Raw genomic sequence first — 23,673 nt, 5'->3', positions numbered from 1 at the left:
TACCCACCCCCCACACACACACACACACAATGTTATTGATCTGCTTTTTAATGCGAAAACCAATAGCTCTCTCATCATTCCAGGTTATTTTCTTGGCTCCCTCCTTTCCCAGCACAATTCTCTGAAGAGAACCAGCAATGTGAAATGAGCCTGAGAATGAATTTTATTTGCTCAATAAATCTGGAAAGTGGTTCATTTCAGTCAAATGAAAACGGTAGATGAGTTGTTCAGCTTTGTGCTTTTGAAAAAGGATTTCCCGTTAGTGCCTGAGGGCTGTCAAAAGTGGCATCTTGGTCCTGTCGGCTTCTGGTCAGGTTGATATAAGTCGTAGAAGTAACCCTAACCTATAATTTGCACAAATCGTTGAACAAAACTATTACAATTCATGATCAGATGCAGTCAAATAGTATATTGTGTTCTCTTAGAATCATTTATCTTGATTGGATGAAAAACAAAGTGTATAAAATCTAAACTAGGTTGGTACCTAAAACTATACACACACAAAAACCATGAATGCATATTGTATTGTAATAAAATCTTGACTTTCATGAGACAAAGGTCACAGATTTCCATTTCACTTTGTCATTGCATATTCACCTGATGTAGGCTGTGTGAAGGAAGCTTACAACCCAATAAATGTGTTTATGTATTTGAAATGAGCGTTGTGCATCTATGACTCTATTAATATAATCGACTATTTTTATGATCAGTGTGTTTTTATAGCAGCTTGATCATCTGACTGTCTCTCTGTCTCCTAACAGACAAGCCAGAAAGCTATGACGTGTGGTACGAGAGCCGCTTTGAGGATTGTGACAGGGAGGCCTGCCTGTCTTTCTCCAAGGACTCTCTTTGTTCCAGGGTCACTGTAGACCACAACTACTATGCCGTGTGCCAGAATCTGTTGTCGCGGTACGCTACGTGGCGGGGCACTACTGGAGGCCTCCTCCATGACCCCCCCGCCCACATAGCCAAAGATGGACAGCTCGAGGCCCTGTTAGACGAGTGCACCAAACCCAAAAAGCGCTACGGCCGCTTCCAGGCGGCTAAGGAACTGCGCGAATACCTCACACAGCTAGCTGCTGCTTCCTACTCTGCTACGGCAAGGTAATGAATGGAGTTGGCGTTAGCCTGACGCACTGAGAGACTGGATCCTGTACTCTTTATCTCCGGACTCTTGAGATCCTGGTTCTTTTACATGATGTCATTTGGCTCCCTTTTGCACAGGAGCAGGAAGGGGTTAGAGCTCTTGCATCAGGAAGTGTAAGAATCAAACTTCAAAGTAGATTTGTTAAAGCTCTAGCTTTTACCTGACTTTGCTCCTGTGTGAAAGAGGAGTGAGGCACTAAGAGATTCTGGTTAGAACCTGGATAGAGAAGGGGATAAAAGTAACCTCTCCTCTCCCAGGGTGGTCCTGCCATCTTTGGGAGGAGGGGGGAGTGAGAAAGGGCTCTGGTAAACGCTTTTTTCACTGGACCCAGGCTAACAAAACTGTGTCTAAGCAACAGCAGCAGCAGCAACATGGCACAGCCCTGACCGCATCCATCCTCCTGTTCACTCCTCGATCCATCAGAACTGTTATGTTTTATAACGTTGAATCTTAACACCTGTTTCATTTTGCCCACAGGATCTCTCAATGTTTTATTTTTATTTTTTTTCTTCAGGGCTGAATTTAAGTAGATCAGTTCGTTTACATTTTTGCTGTGCCATGGCTTTTTTTCCCTCTGTAGCATGGCTGCAGGGAAGGAGGAGGTAGCATGAATCTCCTGCTGTCAGGCAGCAGGGAAGGCCAAGCTACAGCTATAGCAGGTAGAGAGGAGAGGCAGGGGGTTGGTTTGGTTTTCATGCAGGAGAAAAAAGAAAGCCCTTGACGGCTGTATACGTCTAATTTCCTGCTACTCCAATCAATCACTCGATTTGCAGGTTCCAGGATTGTGGCAATCATCTTTTCTTTTTTTCCCTGAGTGTTTTTTCTTTTTCTTTAATAGGAACCAGAGAGACTGAAACAGCTGCACATAGGAAAAGGAAGGGGATAATTGGACAGTGGCAGTCCCTTGATGCAGATGTGCCTATACCAAAGAGGCTATATGTAATATTAAGAACCCTGAGCAGTACAGAGTGACAGCACCTTTCCCTCCAGTTGTTCACCACTAGAGTTGTCCAAAGCAACACAACACGTACACAATCTTCTATGAGCTAATTTTCCTATAACAACGAACCAAATCTAGAGATATCGAGAGAAAGATTGGCCATTCTTAATGTTACACAATCCCCTCACGTAGGATTGATAAATGATGATCAGTTAGGCCTAGACACATTTTTCTTGAACAAGGTCCAAAAATCTTGACTTAAAGAATCAGGCAGATGAAGTGGATTTTAAAAGGACAAGGAACAGTGTAAAACTGCATAGTAGTGGCCTCCAGTGCCAGATTTCCTTTAAATGTCTTTATCTGATAAATGAATCCTATTGTCAAACTGCACTGGTAAAGTTTTTGCATCCACTGAAAAGTTTTGTGGAATATTTAAGCATTCAGTACCACTTAGAGGCTGCGTTGATTTTACACTCAGTGGACCAACAAATTAAAACATAATCACAAACATAGGCTCATTCAGTAACGGATTATGAGAGATCTTACTCAAATAAAAACTTGCCTCTGTATGTTTTGTATGTCATCTGTCTCGATGTTGTGAATCAGATGCTAAATGCCCAATGGAGTGTTGTGTAGCATGGTCAACTTACAGGCCAATAATCAAGTATACATGAACCATTACAGGGGAAACTAAAAAGCACAGAAGATGTTTTTCTTTTTCTTTTTTTTGGGCCTTCTGCGAGACCCGGGGAGACAACGGGACAGTTTGGAAAAGCAATAAAGAGAAGTTTGGCTTATGGATTTTTACCCCCACCATCCCACATTTGTTGTGTCCGATATTTTTCTGTTTCCCCAGTCTGGAGGACGGTTCAACCTGGAGGGATTTGTACGTGCATAACTAACTGTCCACTTTTGTACTGTAATTTTTCTTTTAAGTATTATATCAGCATTGTCTGATTTTTCCTGTGCCTTTCATTCAAAAGTTGTATTTACAACTTTTAGTGGGTTTAAATATTAAAATAAATGAAGAGATATATATATATATAGATATATACACTTATATCGTGTGTGGACTCTTCTTTATTCTGTCTGTCATTTATTTCCTGTGCTACAAGAATTTTGGCTATGGTTCATATTAGCTTTAAATTTTGATTCACAGCGGCACAGCTGGATGTCAGTGTTTGCCAATTCCTATTCCTTTTTTCTCTCTTGTTTTGATCTTTCATATCTTCATCTTTCCTCTAATTTGGATGCTAGCCTGACTTTCCTTTGTTGTGCTCTCCACTCAACTAGGATGCAAGTCCTCCTTCATCCATATTTGGGTAGATCATTTTTTAAACAGGCTGTGGAATTTTGTGTGAACATTTTACAAGGACATTAGATTAGATTTTAAAAGCCAAACAATAAGGAGAGCTTCAATCATATATAAAAAATTTTAAAAAAAACCCACCAGACAAAGACTATTATATCCTTGCACAAATAGACTGCATTTATATAGCTCCTTTCTAGTCTTCCGACCACTCAAAGCGCTTTACAATACATGCCAACATTCACACACTGGCAGAAGCCGCCATGCAAGGGGCCAACCTGCTCATCAGAAGCAATACAGCGCTCTCTATCCAAAGCACCCCACAATGTGTGCTCATTCACACGCACTCACACACTGATGGCGAAGCCATTCAAAGCAATTTCAGGTTTAGTGTCTTGCCTAAAAACACTTCGACATGCGGCCTGGAAGAGCCCAAGGATCGAACCGCCAACCTCCTGATTAGCGGACAACCTGCTCCACCTCACTGAACCACAGCCACCCCCACACATGCAGAAACACTCATTGCCACTGGTAATTTTGAACTTGACTTTTAACTCTTCGCTACTTATTATTTTGTGTGTGTGGCGTGCGGTCTTAACTAATTCAATAGCTCTTCTGTCTATCTGTCTGTCTTGAGCCAGCTCATGCTCGTAGCATAAAAGCTTGCGGTGGAACAGAGTAGTGCTCCAGCCAGAACCAAAATTAGAAGCCACATGATTGACACTCTCTGCATCTCTTTCTTTTCTTTTTTTTTCTGTCTCTCTCCATGGTCATTTCTCCACCTCTCCTCCCTTTCCTCTGTAATTGTGCCTCTCTTTGACACACCCGCTGGTTTGTGTGGAGAGTTGATGTCACACTCATTGTGGTGAAGTGCTGTTTAGCCCTCTGCGCTTTAGCTACACTTAGACCAGCTGATGAATGGCTCCGGGGGTTGGCTGGCTATAAGAAAACACCACAGAAAACGAATGGGGCACCAGGCGCTCCACTGCCGCCCTCAGAGTTTAAATAAACATGAGGCCATTTCAAGGCAGAGTCACTGGGGATTTTATACATTGGACATAGAAAGGAAGGAGGTGGAAATGCTTTAAAAAAATTAAAAAAAAAACTCAAATGAGACAATATGGTTGTGAAAAGAGCATCTGGAAATGTGTAAACTCTAAACTGAAGCAAATAGAACCCAAGAAATGTCCTCGCTGCATTATTCAATTTGCTGCAAGAGAGTTTGCCTCCATAAATTGCAGTCTTAAGTTGTCAAAGCTACAATGGAGGCGAGAGCAGCTTATTTTTTTTTGTATATTGTGTTTTGGAGCTTTGCATCCACTACCCAAAGAAAGAATAGATATTGTTGTAATTCATCTGCCTGGTGGTTGAGGGGATAGGTAGCATTATAAACAGGTAGGAAGTAATTGTGCTGTCAGTCATGTGACTACCCTTTGCCATATCAGCCGGTACTTTTGCAAATCCAAAGCATTTTGAAATCCACCCCCGAATTCCTGCTTATCAGCCTGGAGGTGAGGTAGGTTGGGGAGGGGAGGAGGAGGGGGGGGGGGGGGGGGGGGGGGGGGGGGGGGGGGGGGGGGGGGGGGGGGGTCTGAAAGGCAGAGGTGGAAAGCATTGTAAAGTGTTCCGCAACCATATTATCTAAATCTCTACATGACTTTAGCCTCGCCTGTCATATTCCAAACCTGGCAAACTGCTGATATCTTATTCAGGTCATAAACTGAAAGAAAGGAGGGGAGAGTGAGAGAGCCGCCATATGTTAGATTACAGCAACAAAAGGGGATGAAAAATGAGCAATGACAAAAAAAGAGTTTCTTGGTTGCTGTTGCTCTGCTAACGTGATGTAAAGTCTATTTCATGCTCTGGCAAGCCCCAGGGAGAGAGGGCCATTTTTAGAACCGGAATGACCTATATTTTTTTTTTAAATGGGGGGGAAATAGATTTGGCCAGTGTTGAGGGTGGGTTATGAATAACAACGTGCAAAGCTGTGTCCGGGAGCAGTCGTTTGTGTGCACATGGCCTGTTGTTTTGGGGCTTTTCCGGGTTTGGCTGGGGCTCAGGAGAGCGCTCTGAAGACTCTTTGTGAGCGCCTCCTGGTAAATCATCACTAATGCAACACAGGAGTTGCTAGAAGCAATGTTCCTGTCAGGCTGCTTACATCCCTTCAACATCACTCACATCTATTATGCCTCATTTAGATACCGTGCTGGTTCTGATGCCTCTTTAAAAAGCCGTGGCATACTTCAGCCCAACACAAACATCAACGGCTTAAGTTATTCGTTGTTTGAAAATACAGCTTTACAGCATTTATGACAGATACCAAAAGGCAGCGTCATGGGGAGTGGGAATCAAGTTGTTGGAATTTTGGGAAGCTAATCTGGTTTTAGTTTGATTGTCTGCACATTTTGACATCAGAAGCTACACTTGAGCTCTCCTCGCGGTCTGGAAGGAGAGAGCTTCGGAGACAGAATTTATTGAAAAACAGCAGAGTGTGAAAACAATCTTGTCACAAAAGGCCAAGGGCATTCAGGACATGTCACGCCTCTTTAACAGTTCCTCTTCAAAGTGCAGCTCAGGAACGTCTTTATTATGGGGGTGGGAACACTTCGCTGAACCGAGTCGGGAGTTATCATCAAAGCAGTATTTGACGATAGGCATAAGAATAATACCTCATACATTCAGCATGTACTGCATTGACTGCAGCTTTCACATCACTTCCTGACCTTATAAGTTCACAAAAAAGGAATTTTGAATTAATCCCATACTTGGTTAAATGCTAATTAACGGCATGTGTCAGCAACTGAAGAGGTCTGGCAATCAGCGAAACTCAAGTTTTTCAAAGGAACACAAGGCAACCAACAGAGAGGCAAGATCATTTGTGTCCAAATGAGAAAAAATTACTCAATATGTCAAGAGGAACTGTCTGGAAAAACATTGCAACATGAACCGACTGAGAGTGAGGTGCTTGCAAAAGAAGAACAACAGTCACAAACTGACACTAACAGAGTTATGAAAGACATGTACAAGAGGGCAAACAAAACGTCTTATTCCCATTATGACTCACCTTTGTCACCTTGTTTGAATGGTGATTCTGCAGCTCCACAAATAAAAATCTCTGCTTCTCGGCTCAGTTTGGCTTTCTGTATATGCCAAAACAAGAATATTTTATGAATTTTGGCAACTGGTGACTCAGTGAGACCTGTACTGAAATCTCACGGACGTTTAATCGCAGCAGTATGACGCCTCCTGAGCCTCCATCCCTGAGCTGTCCTCCCCTATTTTTATGCTTTGTTCCCCATATACTTTCTGAATGGGGAAATGTGAACATCTTCTGTGTTTTCACCTTCCCACTTGCACACCTACTGTTGCCCTTTTGTCTCACACATGATACCAAGGAACCTAAACACACAAACACACATATACACAACCACATGGAGCTGTGCTGTAACTCTCACTCCCCAGCTATCGGGGAAGAGGTCAGCAGCGCTATCAAGAGAGTTTATCCAGCAGGAGACCAGCATGTTCACAATCCCATTACCCACCCGTGCTGCAGTTTAGACCCACATTATCATCTGCCTTGGAGGGGCTTGCTTGGACAGATGATTGGAACTCCTCATCTCCCCAACCCCCTCATACACCGCCCCCGTCTCCCCAGGCACATTAGCTGACACCCAGGGCTATGATTATAAACATCATTTATTCAGCAGACTCACTTATCCAAGCTTGCATTCATCTCTGCTAAAGACAAAATATTATCCACCATGATCAGTAGGAGCACCAGGAGAGCAGATAGCAGAGAATGCCAATCGTACATCCTTGCCCAATGAATCAAATTCTGATGTGCACATCTGCTCAAAATTTAGGCTTTATTTCCCTTTTTTTCCCAGGCATATGCAGTGAAGCCGAGATAAGATTTCTTTTTCAAATCTTATCACTCACCATATGGTATGATGCGACTCAGACACGATGTAATAAGCATTTAGCAAATTGGAGATGATACTAGGTGACGTTTGCACTGATTCTGGTAACTGTTCGTGTTTCCACTTCAGAGGCAGGCTGCAGAATATTATCAGGGAGGGACACCACTGAAGCCACATCACCCTAGATGAGACAAATCGCACATCTCTAAACTGTAGATATAGATTGCATTGCATGGATAAAAAATCTTCCAACCTGCAAGACCATTAGGCCTGTTGCTTGCCCTTCACCTGCACTGCCCTAGTCTGTGCACCCTAATGATATGCTTAGTTTCTCTCTCCTCCAGAGCAGGGAAAGGACAACACATCTGACATGAGCCTAGACCCAGACCAAGGTCCTTAACACTCTCTTGGGGCTATGTTTACTCCTCTATGACCTCACATAACATCTCCACTATGCCTGTGAAAAGCAGTGCTAAAATCCTCTGTGTTTTTCACATCTGCCCCTGAGGCTGCTGCACCACTGCAGCCTGGCTCACTCTGGTAGCATCCATCACTTACTGATACTTGAGTGGACAAAATGGAGCATTTTCTCTGATGACTGTCCATCCCTGTTGAGTGACATTCTGCTAAAACTGATGGCATGATGGAAAGTTCCCCCCAGGATTCTTTGCTGAGTAAATGAAACATACGAGTACTTTCTGGTAGTACATATTGAAGCAAATAACCTGTAATATAACGCACTCTGACTCTCTCACCACAAGTGCAGCCCGTGGGCAACATGATGAAGTTAGAGGTTATGAAATTTGTTTATTTCCAATAGAGCCGAATGATCTTACCTTGCAAGGCAGCTGGATTCAAGAGATCACAGCATCATGAGATCATGCAACAATCAATCTTGTCATGCTTCAAGTAATGCGCTTGTGTCTGAACCTTTAGGCCAATCAAAAATCGCAAATCCAACTGTGTCGCAAGGTAAGACAGTGATAGACAGATGATTCATCCAATATTTTTTTTGAAAGTGTCATTTTCCAAACAGTTTCTATGGACGACTTCTCTGATGGTTCTGAGTAACAAACCATCTGCTGTGTCAGGTCACAAGTGACAAGGCATAATTAGAAAACATGTCCTTCCTTGTTTTTATACCAATGTGCAATTGTTTCACAAACAATTGTTCCTCTCCTGTAAGTACCAAATAGATGAAAAGTTGATTACAGCTATTCAAAGATTCCCCACTCCCTACATCTTTAATTTGAAACAAGACAGGAGTAAACATTTCAGAAACAATGCTTGAATAATCACTTCACACTGGGGTCAATAGTAAGGTCTGAGGCAATGTTTTGTTTTGTTTTTTGATTAATGTTCCTAATATTTTTAGCCAAATCAAGAGAATCTGTTAAAAAAAAGGGGGGGGGGGGGGGGGGGGAGCTAGTGATAAGCAGGAAAAAAGATGATGAAAAAGACTCAAAATACTTATAACATCACTGTTTAGGTGTAAAGAGACTTTTTCTCATCTAGAATTGATAAAAACAGAACAATTTACCCAGAGACTCTCTGTGTGCAACATCAAGTTGTAACTCTTACACTCTAAATGGTTACAAAATGCTCGGGTGGACACCACAGCTTGCCATTGTCTGGGGTTTTGGTTTGTCTGGGAAAGAAATTGCAAGATAATATTTGAAAAAAATATATCCATTCAGAAGCTGTCTGGTCCATCAGCTGGGGTCAAAACTGCAACTATTATGCTCAGCCTGCTCTTCCCTCCAGCCTCTCATCTGCCCACCAGCCAGTCTGACACTGTGTGGATCATGGAATGCTCCGCAGATAAGAACTAGCATGTAGCGCACGCTCGCGCCATGCCACTTCCTACCACACTGACAGAGACTTCAAACAACTCTGTTAGTGCACCACAAAGGGATTCACCAGACGTCAAAGCAGCCAACAAGGAGCGACAGACTATTATTCCCACAGTTTCCCTAGTCAGCTGCTGCTGCACAGAGATTGTGGCTTGCATGTGCAAGCAGAGCACTCCAGAGAAACTGCATTATAAGCAATTCAAAGCTGTCGTTTGAATGCTGAGACATGATGCACACAGGCCTACAGCAGGCTGGACAGCAATTTGTTGAGTAGTTATGGTGTCTGACTGCCAAGTTGTGCCTTTTCAGTGTGTATGTTTGAGAGAGCGAGAGAGAGGGTGTGTAAATGTGAGTGCATCCACACGTTGAGACAAAACATAACCCCTGTTTTCCTCTGCCAACAGCCCACACATTCATTTCATGGCTCCCTTTTGGCTTTAAGAAAATCATGTGAAGTTGAAAATTCCTGTGAAGTTGAAGAACTCAACAATTCTTTGTATTTTTATAGCAGGTCATTGTCATATTTTATCGCGGATCATCATTACCACGCAATCCTGCTGCAACAACATGGCCATGATTGCTTATCTCTTGTCAAACGGGAGTTCCAGATGATAGAATTTGGTGTGTCATTCTTCATGTTTTGTTGTCAAAAACTATGTGACAATCAGAGTTGAAGAGAGTGAGACTCGAGGACAGAAGAGCAAAATGCAGAAGTTTGACCTTGAACGACACACACGACATAAATTGGATTTTGACTAGTCAATCAGAAACTTTGCAGCAACACAAGGGAGAAGAAAAGGGTGTCGAAAGTAGCAACAGTCTTCATTGAGGTGGATAATTAGGAGCATATAGGGTGATACTACAGGTGGTATTTATTACCCTGGCTGCACATTTGCCCAGGCATTGCATTTTACACCAGATTTGACATTTTTCACATATGAAACCTGCAGCAGTGCTGGGTTTGTTTATGCAAGTTTCACAAACATAGACCTCCTCCTTACTACGAAGAAAAAAATCTGTGCTGCCTTGACAATGTCATGATAGATTAAATGATCTGTCTAGTCACCAGAGGCACAAGTTCCTATTAGAGTTAGAAAATGGGGGAAACGAGAAAATATCACTTTTGTCTGATTATTCCAGGATGCATTAGCTGTCAAGTCTGTATGCTCTATGATCTGATCTTGTTTTCACGTTAATCCAGTGTTGAATACATGTTGAAGTGGTTTCAGATGATAGGATAATGTATCTTTGGACAGCAAACCCACCAGAGCCACTCTGAAAACCTAACACAAATCTTACCAGGTTATTAATTGTGTCTTGCAGTGTTCCCACATGCTGCGATAGTGACACAGGAAATTGCCAGATCGTTAACAGGTCAAAGTGCATGAGGGAAAGGGGTGATGCAAAGTATATTTAATACAGCTTTAATCAAGAGACAGCAGCTTCTCTTCTACTGACCATGAAAGGTCATAAAAGACAGAAAAAGAGCTGAGGAAAGGCGGAAGAAGGGCTATTTTTACTCACAGATAGAAGAGCAAATAGAGGAGAAACATACTGTATAGGGGCCTGGATACATCAGTTCTTTTTGATGTCATATATATAATCTCAGTCAAAATAACTGTATGTTTGTGAAGACAGTGCACATTGCGAGTAGTTTTACTGTTGCATTCATGTTCTATGGGCAAATGAGTACAGTATAGTTTGGTTTGGTATGTAGTTTTATCTCCTCCATATGTCCTTATAGTATTGTAACTTCATGTATAATAGATGCAGGAATCTGTATTTTCAAGCCAGATACTGGGGTAGTCGTTGTGGGGGGGGGCTCAAGGGGCTCTGACCAATTGAATTCTTGCTTATGTGTGTGTGTGTGCATGCATAAATGCGTGATTCTGCGAGCCAGAGATGAGTATAAATATGGCCTATTCTCTTTGTAGCATCATTAAAAAAAAGCATTAAAAAAACATTAAACCTGAAAGCCACCACAATCTGAATCTCTGTCAGAGATGTGAAATCCAGTCAGGTTACTGTAGCCAAAAACAAGACGCCAAGATATTTCCGTTATTTCATCCACCCAGCACTTGCCCTTTCACAAGGAGAAATAAAAATGTCAACATTGATGTGTTACAGTGTATTAACTGCTGTATTGAACTGATCGATCAATTGATGTTGGTTATTGTAGTGTGGCATATTCTCTCTGACACTTTGTCTGGAGTTTGTAGGAATCAAATGTGAAAAACAAGTTGCTATGGAACTTGACTGGCTTATATATCGTCATGAAGATGGAAATTAATGACATATTGAACAAAGCCAAGATTTTTATATAGAGGAAAATATGGAGCCTGAAACTGCCATAGAGAACAGGACATATATTGAGTTTGTGTAGTGTTACATGGAGATTAATAATTGCTAGTCCAGTAATCTGATACACTTTGGGTGATAAAATAGGATGAGATCAGAACATAAAACTTCAAATTAACTGAACTTATTTCCCTTCATTTGAACCTGTGGCGAATAGGGATTCACTGCACATCCAAAACCAATTGATGAAGGGAATGAAGGGTATCATCAGGAAGACGCTTGAATGAGATGAAATCTAATGCTGAAATAAAGCAGCACAAAGGATTAGATGTGGCTAGGTACTCGGAGATCACAGGAAACAAAAGGATTAGCCAGAGAGGGGGATGTGGGTCACACCCGGCAGATAGTGAAACCAGCCAGTCAGCTTGCCCTGAGGCCTTCCAATAATCCACCGTGGATGGCGAGGGTTGTGCGAGCCGCGTGCCGGGTTAAGGGAGGGGATGGTGAGCAGTGGAGTCGCATTTTGGGGGTTAGTCAAGGTTGTGTGGCTTTTACAGGGCAAACATCCGCCTGCGGAAACCAATCAAGGGTTTGCTTTCACGCCCTATTAAATTGCACTTTTTAAAGAAATAACTGCAACTTTCTCAGGTTTTCATGGAGTTGTCTGGAGTATCGTGGTTTTCCTGGACTGTGAACTTTGACCTCGAGCTTAGTGGATAATTCACTAAGAGGACAGGCTGCCAGACGGGCAGCCGATGAGGATTACACTATTAAGCTTCTTGTTAACCCTGTGGCACGAAACAGACCTAAGTAACACGAGAGTTGTCTACAGGGACGCATTTTGAGGATTCCCCTGTAGTGTGTGGAAATGGATCAGAAACATATTTACAAGCAGGTTAAGTTGTACCAATTTGTATATTTCTGATTTGCTCCTAAAATTACACTAATTTCCAAACAAAATCCTGTCACATTCAGGGATAAAGCACATAAAAGAAGTCTACAATACTGGGATTTAACATCTATTGGCATTAGAGGGTAAGTGGGGGCAGATGATATCATGGCGTGGTAATTACTCTGACATGGCCTCTCCAACAGTCTCAAAAGACACAGATTTTCCTTAAACACAGGAAGTAAGATGGGGCTACAGATCTGATAGGGTGTCATGGCGGGAAGCAGCCAAACAACCTCCTCTTTATCTGATGGGATCAGTGGGAGCGCAGGAAACTCAGTGACCTACATCTCCTTCAGACAGACATCTGCTACCTTCCATTCCACACCCTTGGCCAAAGTGAAAAGTGCCAATTACTTTGATAAACCACTTTCACAGCAGCCCCCTTACAGCTACTGTAACTTTGAATGCTCAGGTGGAATATTACACTCTGTTGTGTGGCAAAATGGGCACAAAGCGTGGTTTTTTGGAGAGGACTTTAATCAAATTTTGCCATCTGCAGCGCAGGGATAATTACAAGATCCATGATGGCATGTGGTGCAGGCAGGGGCATGGGACAGAAGGAGAGGAGATGATTATTATTATTGTATCATCTGAATAAGATTGGTGTGTTCAGTCTTGTGTTCTAAGCCCTGGAGGTCAGGGTATAAGAAAGAGGATTACAACCTAGGAACCAAGTAGATTAAACAGCGGCTGACTCTACTATACTCCGCTAAAAACTCATTCCTTCATCCACACCCAGATCAACACATGCAGTTATTACAAAATCGTTACATTGTTTACTTACAGGTCACATTTTGAAGGTGCTATAGAGTATGCAGAGTACCTGTGTATGTGTGCATCTGAATGTACTCACTCTGTAGCAATCCTCAACAATAATCAAAGTCAGCTAGCTGTTCAAAGAGAATAATCAACCAACGCAGTGCTGCTACGTTGGTACGGCCTGATTGTGCCCCAGTGATCATGCAATCAATGGTTATAAATAGACGTTGGTCATTGCTGGGATATATTTCTAAAAATATGCACAAATATCATCAAAAGATGGAATGATGTTGAGTCTAAAAAACATGTTTTTCATTTGGATGAAGAAAAGTCTTTCCAAGCGAAGAGTGGATGAGAGTTTATGAAGAATAGAAAACAAATTAGATTTTTTCCACTTTGCAAACTAAATCAGTCACACTGTGATACGAGAAAAGAGATAATATTCTGTTGACCATTTTGGACTTTTCAGCTCATCTGAGTGGGAGGCTGTGTAAAAATCACCACAACGAGGCATGTTTGCAAACCTCTCCCTGCACACTTGAAAAAATAATTTCATTAATGAATAACTAACATGCTCCGTTTTGCTCGTGCACTTTGTGTGGTCTCCTCGAAACAACCCTAAATGCCAGCCATCACACGGTGAATTAGGCTATGTGTCACGCGTGGGAGTCGGGAGCAGGAGAAGTTGATGCATCTGAAGTAGGAGGTGGATCTGGCCTCTCTCAGAGGATGCGAGAGAGTCACACCGAGGATGACATTTTCTGCTTTGCATCATACACAAAAGTGATTCACAGTGGTCTAGCTGATGGGATATGCTATCTTTCAACTCTGCAATTTAACAAGCTATAATGAAATGGCAGCATGGCTTATGGGCACTTAATAACACAAGGAATGCATAAACAGAGTGGAACTGCATGCCTTGAGGCTAGTAATAATAATACGATGTGATGCCAAAAAACTACAATTGAACAACCTCTTTACCTTATCTCTCTTCATCCAACGCCGATCTCCCCTTAGGTCATCCCTCAAGTGTTACTATAGTTACCCTCAGTGTCTATAAATGGCTAACTAAAACACTAACTGAGGCAGGAATTATATCCATTATGCATATGAGGCGCTGTTACTAAAAGTATTTAGTGAAAAGCAGTGGAACCATGAATTTCTAATTGTTTTGTCACCAATTTGTTATAGAAATCACTTGTATAAGGAATTTAAAGGGTTAAAACATTTAGAGGGGGTATTGTGTATATGGAAGGAAAGTCTGAGCCATGGTAAACACTTCAACACACTCAAGCGACTCCTTATCTAAGCATGGCAAGTGTGAAGGTTCATCTTATTAGACTTTCAGAAATAGACTGGAGTGAATCTCTCCCCTCATATGGAGAGATTGGCAGTGCAGTCAGGGAAGTGATTTCAGCACTGCATAGAATTGAATTGCTGGGGGGAGGCTGGTTAAGCAAGGGGTTTAATTTGCTCTGGAGTATGTATTCTCATACTGATATGCCAAAATGTAATTGGAGTCGGTACAAGAGCTGGCCGTTTTCATTTGAGATTTGAGGGTGTTCATTTGTGGTTTGAATTTTTTTTCCGTGCGAATTGTATCTTCTAAACAGTGTGTTTTACCCTGCCTGTTATAGATCACAGTGCATGGTGCAAAATGCAAACTTATTTAAGGGAAGGTAATTTTGTTTTTTGAGATACAATCTTATTTGGTGGGATAATAAATGTGTAGCTACCACAGGTAACCATACCTATATATTCCCCTCACACCAAAGCCAAATACACACCTCTGATTGGCTGGGGTGACATATGGAGATGAATGTCAGTAAACACCGGTGCACACACTGAGTCACAGCCACTTCCTGCACACCTCACCCAGTGTGATTCCTGTGTAATGATCTGGGGAGCCTGGACAGCCGTCTGCTTAGCCGTAGGGTGCTGAGCTGAGCGAGAAGAGAACGGGGACAAGACAGGAGGAGGTTTCCTTTTTCATCCCAGCAACACTCTCCATCTTGTGCAAAAATGTGAGGAATTAACAAACACAGTCTCCTGCAGAAAGGAAAAAAATGGTTGAAGTAAAAATTGTAATATAACACAGTGGTTCATTTAACTAGCTTAACATCTATCGCTAAGATAAGAAACCACAAAAAGCCATCTCACCATGGCTGTGTGTGTGATTTCAGTTGGAACATGGTTACAAATAAGAACAAGGCTGATGGTGATTGTTGTGTGAACCAGTTAATGATACAAATCCTATTATTCGAGATGAAAAACAGGAAGAGGAAATTCCTTGAGTTTACTGATGCGGAAACATAAATGCCCTTTGTGGCTCTCAGTCCCTTTATGAATATTTTAAACGCATTGTTACAGTGAAACCAAAGACATTAAGGATAAAAAGACTTCAAGTTGATCTTTTTGTGGGGTCCAGACCCTTAAGACCATTCAGTAGGGTTTAAAAGCTAAATCTTCCTGGAATTTGCAGTTGTGAAATCAGTCAAACGGAAGCACATCAAACTGCCTGCTTAAGTAGGCCACTCCTGCTGAGTTACTTTATTTTTGTGCTCTGGCCTCACACTTACTGGTGAAACTGTTGGTTTAGCAGGGGTACAGATTGTGATATAGTTTAGAGACGTTGGAGGTAGGGGTGCGACACCTTTACTGCACCAAATGTAAAAATAAAAAATTGCTGCTTAAATTTGTCTGACCTTCATTTATATCTTTCATATTTCCCTACAACATAAAGAACATATGCTTTCACAGCTTAGTGATGTAATTATCAGAAATGATAAAACTCTTCATACATCTTTAACTATGTAAATAAATAGCGAGGTCAGTGCAGTTCACACGGCTCCATAGCAACCTAGCAAGAAAAACTGTTGACCCATGTTAATAAAGTTTAATACAACATATGCTGAAGGTTTCATGCACCAGCTGAGTTAACTGCAGGAATTCAGTTTTCTATTTTTGCCTATTTTTGTCGTGTTCTGTTTCACGCTATTTATTTTTAAGACTATATTGAATAGCTAGCCTTCATTCAGAAGTGCTCCCTTGTTTAAGTACGCTATAAATATTTGTACCTTCAAGCGCCTGTGATTTCATTTTGCACTTTTTTATACAAGGACTTTATTAAGGTTTAGCACATCACCACAGCAGATAACTGTGGGTAACTTCTACCCACCTCTGTACTGTCCCCTTTCCTGACATGATCCTGGGAAGGGCGAAGACCTGAGTGACATATCAACTCCTCTTGGATATCACAAACTTCTTCACTATCATGAGGATACAGAGAAAGATGGAGGTGAGAGTTTGGGGTAAGAAGCTTATTGGGAATACCAACCTACTATCTCTGGAGAAAAGAAGAAAAAAAACAGGAGCAGGGGAGGATAAAGAAGAGGAGGTTGAAGAGGAAAAAGAGCAGAGGCGGGGTTGCAGAAAAAAAACCCAAACCCTCAAGGGCTCTATAATCCAAAAATGAGAGAGTTGTGACTTGGAGACACTCAATCTGACAAGATGCATTAAAGCAATGGAAGAAAAGGAAAAGGCAAAGCCAGATAAGAGGGCTGCTTCTAGGAAAAATAGAGATGGGATGATGAGCTGGAGATGTGACAAAAGAGATTGTGCTGGAAACCAGCCATCAACAGATCCATGAAACAATGGCACCATCCTGAGCAAAGCACACAATCAGTGGGATTATGCTGTGTGACACACTTTCATTCATCCTATCTGTGTGCTGAGAAACCCTAAAAGAACATGTTATGTTTCCCCATTACAGCCCCAATCCATTTTTAAGTAAGTCTGTAAATTATGGGCCCACATCATGGATTGTCATGGTGTTGCTAATGGAAAAATCTGTTTAAAGTCCTCATATGACAGTACATCAATATACTGAAAAGCTTGGATTTGTAACATTCAATAAAACCAATAAAATGGCAAAAAATTTCAAAAAAGAAATGGAATAATATAAGGTGTTTTTGATCTTAGCAGCCGATAGGGATTAGGGTGCCAGAAGTGACATACTCTGATTCCATATTGATAAGAAATGCTAAAAAGACACAATTAGACATGAATTTGCCTGGTGCAGTGCAAATTGAGGGGCTCAGGGCTTTATGAATCAGCTTCATAAACATTCAGTGACAAAAATGAAAGGGATACAGGCAGGAGGGAAATGCACAAAAAAAGGAAGGGTTTCTGATGATGTCTGATCATTCCCACAGACACATTACCACTGGTAAATTGCTTGTTAAGGGCTTATAAACACAGACCTCACAAACTAGCTACCACATGGTCAAATTCACGTTAATGACCCAAGTTGAAAAGAAGTTTTCTAAATGCTAAAATGCTGAAGTTAACAGATAATATTTACAGGTTTACAATCTTAGTTTACCCTGTTAGCAGGCTTAAATATGGTAATTAGCACTAAAGACAAAATACAACTGAGGCTGATAGGAATGTAATCACCTTTGCAGTCTAGTGGTTTATGTACTGATTAAACAATAACGATATATGTTAATTTGTGAGCTTTAGAAGTGCTAGTAGAAAGATTTTCTATATATTATTTATATAATGTTCCCCCTGCTACTGGTCTTTATGCTAAACTAAGCTAACACTTCTTAGCTTCATATTTAACAGTTTATGATGGCAGTATAAATCTTGTCACCCAATTCTTGGTAAGCAAATAAAAAAGAAATCATATTTTTTTTTAAACTGACAATTAGTAATATCATGGTTCAGTGGTTTTATGACTTACAGGATTCACTCCACTTTCTGGATGTCTTAGAATTACTTAGACCCTTCGTTGAGGGCTTAACTTCAGGTCAATAATTTATATTAATAGGATTTTTCCTTGGCAGGCAAGGCAAGGAAAGGTAATGAAAATTAAATATACACAAGGCACACATACAAATCTTTTCAAAATGACATGGCCTGAGCTAGCTGTCTTATAAAATTATTGATATCCACATGGAAATTCAGAGAACTAAAAGTGTAATTTTTTTCAGCAGGGTGGACATGTGAAAATGAGGCATGTTTTTGGTTGAAAGCTCTTGTGCACTACATCCATTCATCCAGTCACTTTCTTTAATTTTGCAAAGTGGTTACTATTCCAGTTTTTTAAAGTCAGAGCTCAATATTTAGTTTAGTACTTACAATTATTTTAATTTGTTAGAATTTGCAGTAGTGGAAACAAATATTTATATGGATTGAGCCACAGTTCTGATATAATTAGCGTGTCAATCCTAATATTAAGAATTTAGTATCTCCCAAAAGGGAGCAGGATATCAAAAAAAAAAGTGTTTGCTTTGGTTTGATGTTAATTCTGGACAAAACCACACACATACAAGAGGAAGCAGAAAAACCAAGCCTACGCAAAAGTTAGCTGGAAAGGAAAACAAACATGCTGGGTTTGAGGGTCAGGCTAGAAAAGCAGTATCATTCTGTCAAACCGTTTTATTTACTCTGCCCACATGGTTAGAGTTGTTGATGTTTTTATGTGGGAGCAAGAGAATTTTTAGTCCCTGTGAAAAGATGACAGTACTAGCGACTCATTGCCCAAAGAGAAATGTCTGTTTATTCCAGATAAATCTTGCCCACCTCCGGCATCATTTTATATTAATTTGAAGTGGTGGATTTTTTATGAAAAAAAAAAAAACTGTTGAGAGAGAATGTTCAAATTAAATTGCTGAATATTTGATGCCACTCTTATGTTGGATATTCCAATTTACTATGCAATTATTTGATATGTAGACTTCCTTTTGAGACACAGATATATATTTCATTTCATGAGTGCAGTTGTTGAACAGCTTCTCCTTGTCTTAGATGTAATATCTTCTTATACCAGAAATGATAAATTACAAGGAAGACATGACAGTTGAATGAGGGGAACCTACACTTAAAACGACAAAACGTGTGGAAACTGAAGGTGAAATTAAGTCTCATGCACTCATTTACTATATGTTTAAAAAAAGAAGTGATTTATATTTTACAGTCTTGTAAGACAAATCTGATGGAATGGAACAGTTTTGGAGAAATGAGGCCAGACAACTCAGTGTTTTACATTGAGGAAAAAAAGTAACAAATTGTTTGGATGACTACACTCACTGAACGCACTCATCATCAGTGTAATCTTTTCCCCAGCACTCTGTTGTTGATGCGGATCTGGCTGTCGGTGACATGCGGAGAATGTTTTGCATTCACTCCTGCGTGAATTGGTGTCAAAAAGCCTCGGAGGCTTCTTAATCCTTCTACATCAAAATAGGACACGTTCCTCATAAATTACAATGGTGTACTCGCATAATTACTGTGGGCCCCATGTTACATAAACAACTGGATGATAATAATGAGTTAGGATCCTTCACTACTTGTGCGAATATATTTATAACGTTTGACTTTTATGGTGGATTTTGGAGGGTGATATATGGTTCTCTCTGATGGCTGAACACTTGCTACACACAAAATATTAATGAAAGTACACTTCACATGCAAATGATGGAGGGAAGTAACAGTAAATGTAATAATCAGAAAATTAATTTTATTTTATTTTAATCTTATGTCACCCTAATCGTAAACAATGTCATTGTAATTGCTCTTCCTGTCTATACTGGCTGTATAACACAAATCCATTGTAATAAATGGGGATCAAAGTCTATGATCCTCATTCAGTGTACCTAGCATTCGAAAGTTCAGCTTCAACAGCCTGAGCTGGAAGTTAAAATCTTTTTACTATCCCTCTACCACCGTTTAGCAAGTAAACCCTGTTTGGGGAATCCAACCCTAATAGCTACATCCACAATGGCCTATCCTGCAAAAACCTGGTTTATGTTCACAGCCATCCTCCTCCTCTACAATATCTGCACGTGCTTTCGAGGCATGTTTTTGGACATAATACATATTCAGCTTTGAATAATAATTCAATCAGTTTCCCCATCAAAAAGTCCATTCACCCAGTTAGAATTGATTAGAATTACATCTATTTCTTCACTAAAAAAAACCCTGAATTTAGGAATATGGCAGTATAGTAAAATCCCAAAGTTAAACTGATGGACATAAGACAAAGTTTTAGGTTTCCACTTCACACTTGTGCAATTTGAATATTGGACATAAATCACTCAAATCATCTTGTACATACTCACCTTAAAATTTAAGTTATGTTTGTGTTATGTTATATGCAGTACTGCAATAGGACATATTGTCAAGATATACAGTACTTAGTGGCTAACAGTCTGTGTGTCTTTACACAGTTCCTGTCTGCACATCTGTAAGCTCCACTTGTGTGTGTGCCCTTGAAATTTGGGGAGTTTGTCGAAGCACAATGTCAGTGTCACAGGGCACAGCTAGAGCTTTCAGAGACTAAGTTATGCTCAGAGGCAGTCACTGCTTTTGTAAGATGTTGAAGGGTGACATCAGCAGTCAGTCACGATCTACCACTTCTTATTAAGGTAATAACCACCAAGGTGAAATAATTCACAGATTAGTTTCTCTTCAGAAATGAGTCCACTGCAGTTATTCTACTTGATGAGCATTCTGTTGCTTTCGTTTATCTTCCCAGAGGAAGATCTTCCCCCCGTCAAGCAGGCGGGATTGATCAGTTTTATTCCTGATATGTCCCTTTCACCTCACGGCAGCTGGTATATGTTACTGTCATTCTTAACTGACTAATTTATGCAGTGTTGCATCTTACAGAAATATTTCAATGCTCATGCTTTCCAGGGGGCATGATAGGTGTCCCTCTCTCACCGGTGTTGTGAAAATCAGCCAATGCACGAAACCAGGACAGATTTTTGTATAATTACTTGTGTACAAGGAGGAATCCAGAGAATACTGGCATGCATCATTAGCTGCAACAGATACATGGATACAATCTTTGATTCATATGTTGCAGTAATAATTCTAAATACTGTTTAAAAAAACAAACAAAAAACTGACTCTGTTTTACAGAAGCATAAAGATGCTGATAAAATGAATAAACCCCAGCATGATAAATATTGGACAGGAAACATGAGGATGGTATGCCTAATAAGAAGATACCATAGATTTAAAATATGTAAAATATGTATTATAGCCTGAGGATGAGTCTTTTTAGTATGTAACATTAAAAGAAACAAGGAAAATCAAATTCACCTCACCAGGTATATGCAAAAGTTCCTCCCTCAAAACTATTTCGGGTCATAACAAATGTATGTTCTCCGAATTTTTATTTCATCAAGCATATTAGTTTTTGCTAGTTTTACAACTCTGCTGGGAAGGATCGTAAATATTTTGATGATATTTTGGCACCGCTGAGAGCACAGTGACACCGTGCTGAATAGCAGGATAATGGACACTCTTAGTTGGCCCTTGGAAACAGATAGGGGCTTACTCACACTAATGCAGACACCCATCTGCACGCAGAGTCCATACATTATGTCTAGGCAATAGTGGTACACACACACACACACATACACACACACACACACACACACACACACACACACACACACACACACACACACACACACACACACACACACACACACACACACACACACACACACACACACACACACACACACACACACACAGTTTTGGTGATGTGCTAAATTTTAAGCACTTTATTTATATCCATCAAGCTAATTAGTGTGCACAGGATCCAAATACTGTGAGGTTCTTACAATGTTTGGACAATTATAAATACATAAAGCGCCATCTGCTCGACACTGCCAGGCTACCAGTGGCAGCTGAGAGAGAGAGCAAAGATTTTGCCAACTACCTACTTAGATCTGAGTTATCATCATATGAATTTATAGGCTGTTGTTAAAAAAAACCCAATGATTTATATCAACTCAACCATGAGAGTTACAGCCTCCAGACAGCAGTTGTTTCTTGTGGATACTTACAACATTAAGACCTTAACAATGGCTGTATCCCCGCCATGTTAGGCTGTTTGTTTAACTATTGGAAAGTGTTGTAAGCAGACAGATCCCAACCTCCCATCTCTCTCTATCTCTCTCTTTCTCTCTCTCTCTCTCTCTCTCTCTCTCTCTCTCTCGTGCTTACTGATAATTTCCTTCATAAATGATAAATCAACATGTGAAGGAGTGAGGGAGCCGCAGCACAGGGTTTTAACCCAGACATAATGGAAAAGAGCGACAGCATCATAAAAGAATATCAGTGAGGCCAGTTCAGTGCAGATATAATGACGCAGGTTATAATCTATGTGGTAGAATTTGTTTTTTTCAGTTATCCTGATATATTTATAGGCTTTGGTAAAGTATCTGAGCTCATGGATCCAGATATTCACACTACTACCCAAATATATTTAGGACCAGTATCTAAGCCCATAGGAGGGCTTGAAAGAGAGGATGACAGACATAATAAGCAACTGGAGCCAGAGGGTCATTCAACTTTAAACATATTAGAGACTTCTGTAGAAAACAAACAAACAAAAAAAGTCATCATTCTAGTGTTTATTAACCAGTGGATACAGTAATTAATGCATTCAGTGCAATAATAGCTGCTTTAACAGTGCTTCACAGTTTTAACACATAACATGAATTAAGTAAAACTGATTACATAACACATTTCACTTGCATTGGAAGAAAATGTCTAACAGAGTAGGGATTCATTTGGCTCATTTATCTAAGTTCAACTTTGTTCCTGTTGTGGTCAGTTCAGCTAGCTTCAGACAGAGAGTGTCAAGTGTCAAGGTGCTCTTGGGTTTTTGAAAAAAGACAAGTAGTAAGATGTGGGGCTTTAACAACCCTACCACATCAGTGTACTCAAGTGATAGGATTGAATGAATGGGTGGTCTCCTCCTCGAGGAAAAGGTGATCTTGGTCCAACTCCTCAGGGTAAGCAGGTTTTCAAGGGGAATCCAAAATCTAAGGACATTCCCAGGGAATCTCAAAGCATAGCCTGTATAAAAAAAGGCTGTTTACTATATTGAGTCATTAAGTTGCAATCCTCTATGGTCATAATAAATATCACATCAAAACTCCAAAATATTAGGGTGGCACAATAGTGTTTGAAACCATTCATTATTTTCAACTGTGCAGCATTTCCTCGTATGGAATATTTCATCCATTTTGACACCAACTGTGAATTTTTAACCATGAATAATGATGATTAAACCTTTTAACTATGAAACTGACATCTGTGCTTCTCTTTGAATCATGAACTGAGTAATTGCACAATACCATATATCTCACATTTTTATATTCAAGGTTATAGCTAAAGTGCACGTATTCAGTAGTCTTCTTAAACATAGTATATATCATTATTAGCACTGTCAGTGCATAACTGTACAAGGCAGCCATGCTGGAAGTGTACATTATAGCACAACTAGGACTCCTATTTTATATTTTCTAGCAGGTTATCAATTCAGAAATATGCTACAGCTTTAACACTCTTGATATCACTGCACTAAATGTAACCTCAAGTTCACATATCAGTCATTGACTGTATATAAAGTTAATGATGCTGACTTAATATAAATCATTCAATGATATCAGCAAGAAAACAA

At 40.3% G+C, this 23,673-nt stretch overlaps 1 protein-coding gene across 3 annotated transcripts in view; it reads left to right on the top strand.

Annotated features, from left to right (window-relative positions):
• dipk2ab (divergent protein kinase domain 2Ab) overlaps nucleotides 1–3,114 on the top strand; it is a 25,967-nt gene extending 22,853 nt beyond the window's left edge. For all 3 annotated transcript variants that reach the window (XM_062441486.1, XM_062441484.1, XM_062441487.1), the window contains exons 4-5: nucleotides 762–1,104; nucleotides 1,986–3,114. In XM_062441486.1, the coding sequence (XP_062297470.1) occupies nucleotides 762–1,104; nucleotides 1,986–2,001 (359 nt within the window). In that variant the 3' untranslated portion in view covers nucleotides 2,002–3,114. The remainder of the gene's footprint in view (nucleotides 1–761; nucleotides 1,105–1,985) is intronic.
• The last annotated feature ends 20,559 nt before the right edge of the window (nucleotides 3,115–23,673 follow it).

Source organism: Scomber scombrus, chromosome 20 (genome assembly GCF_963691925.1).
Source record: "Scomber scombrus chromosome 20, fScoSco1.1, whole genome shotgun sequence".
Taxonomy (NCBI): domain Eukaryota; kingdom Metazoa; phylum Chordata; class Actinopteri; order Scombriformes; family Scombridae; genus Scomber; species Scomber scombrus.
Note: the sequence above shows the minus strand (reverse complement) of the source record. Positions and strands in the feature narration are given on the sequence as shown.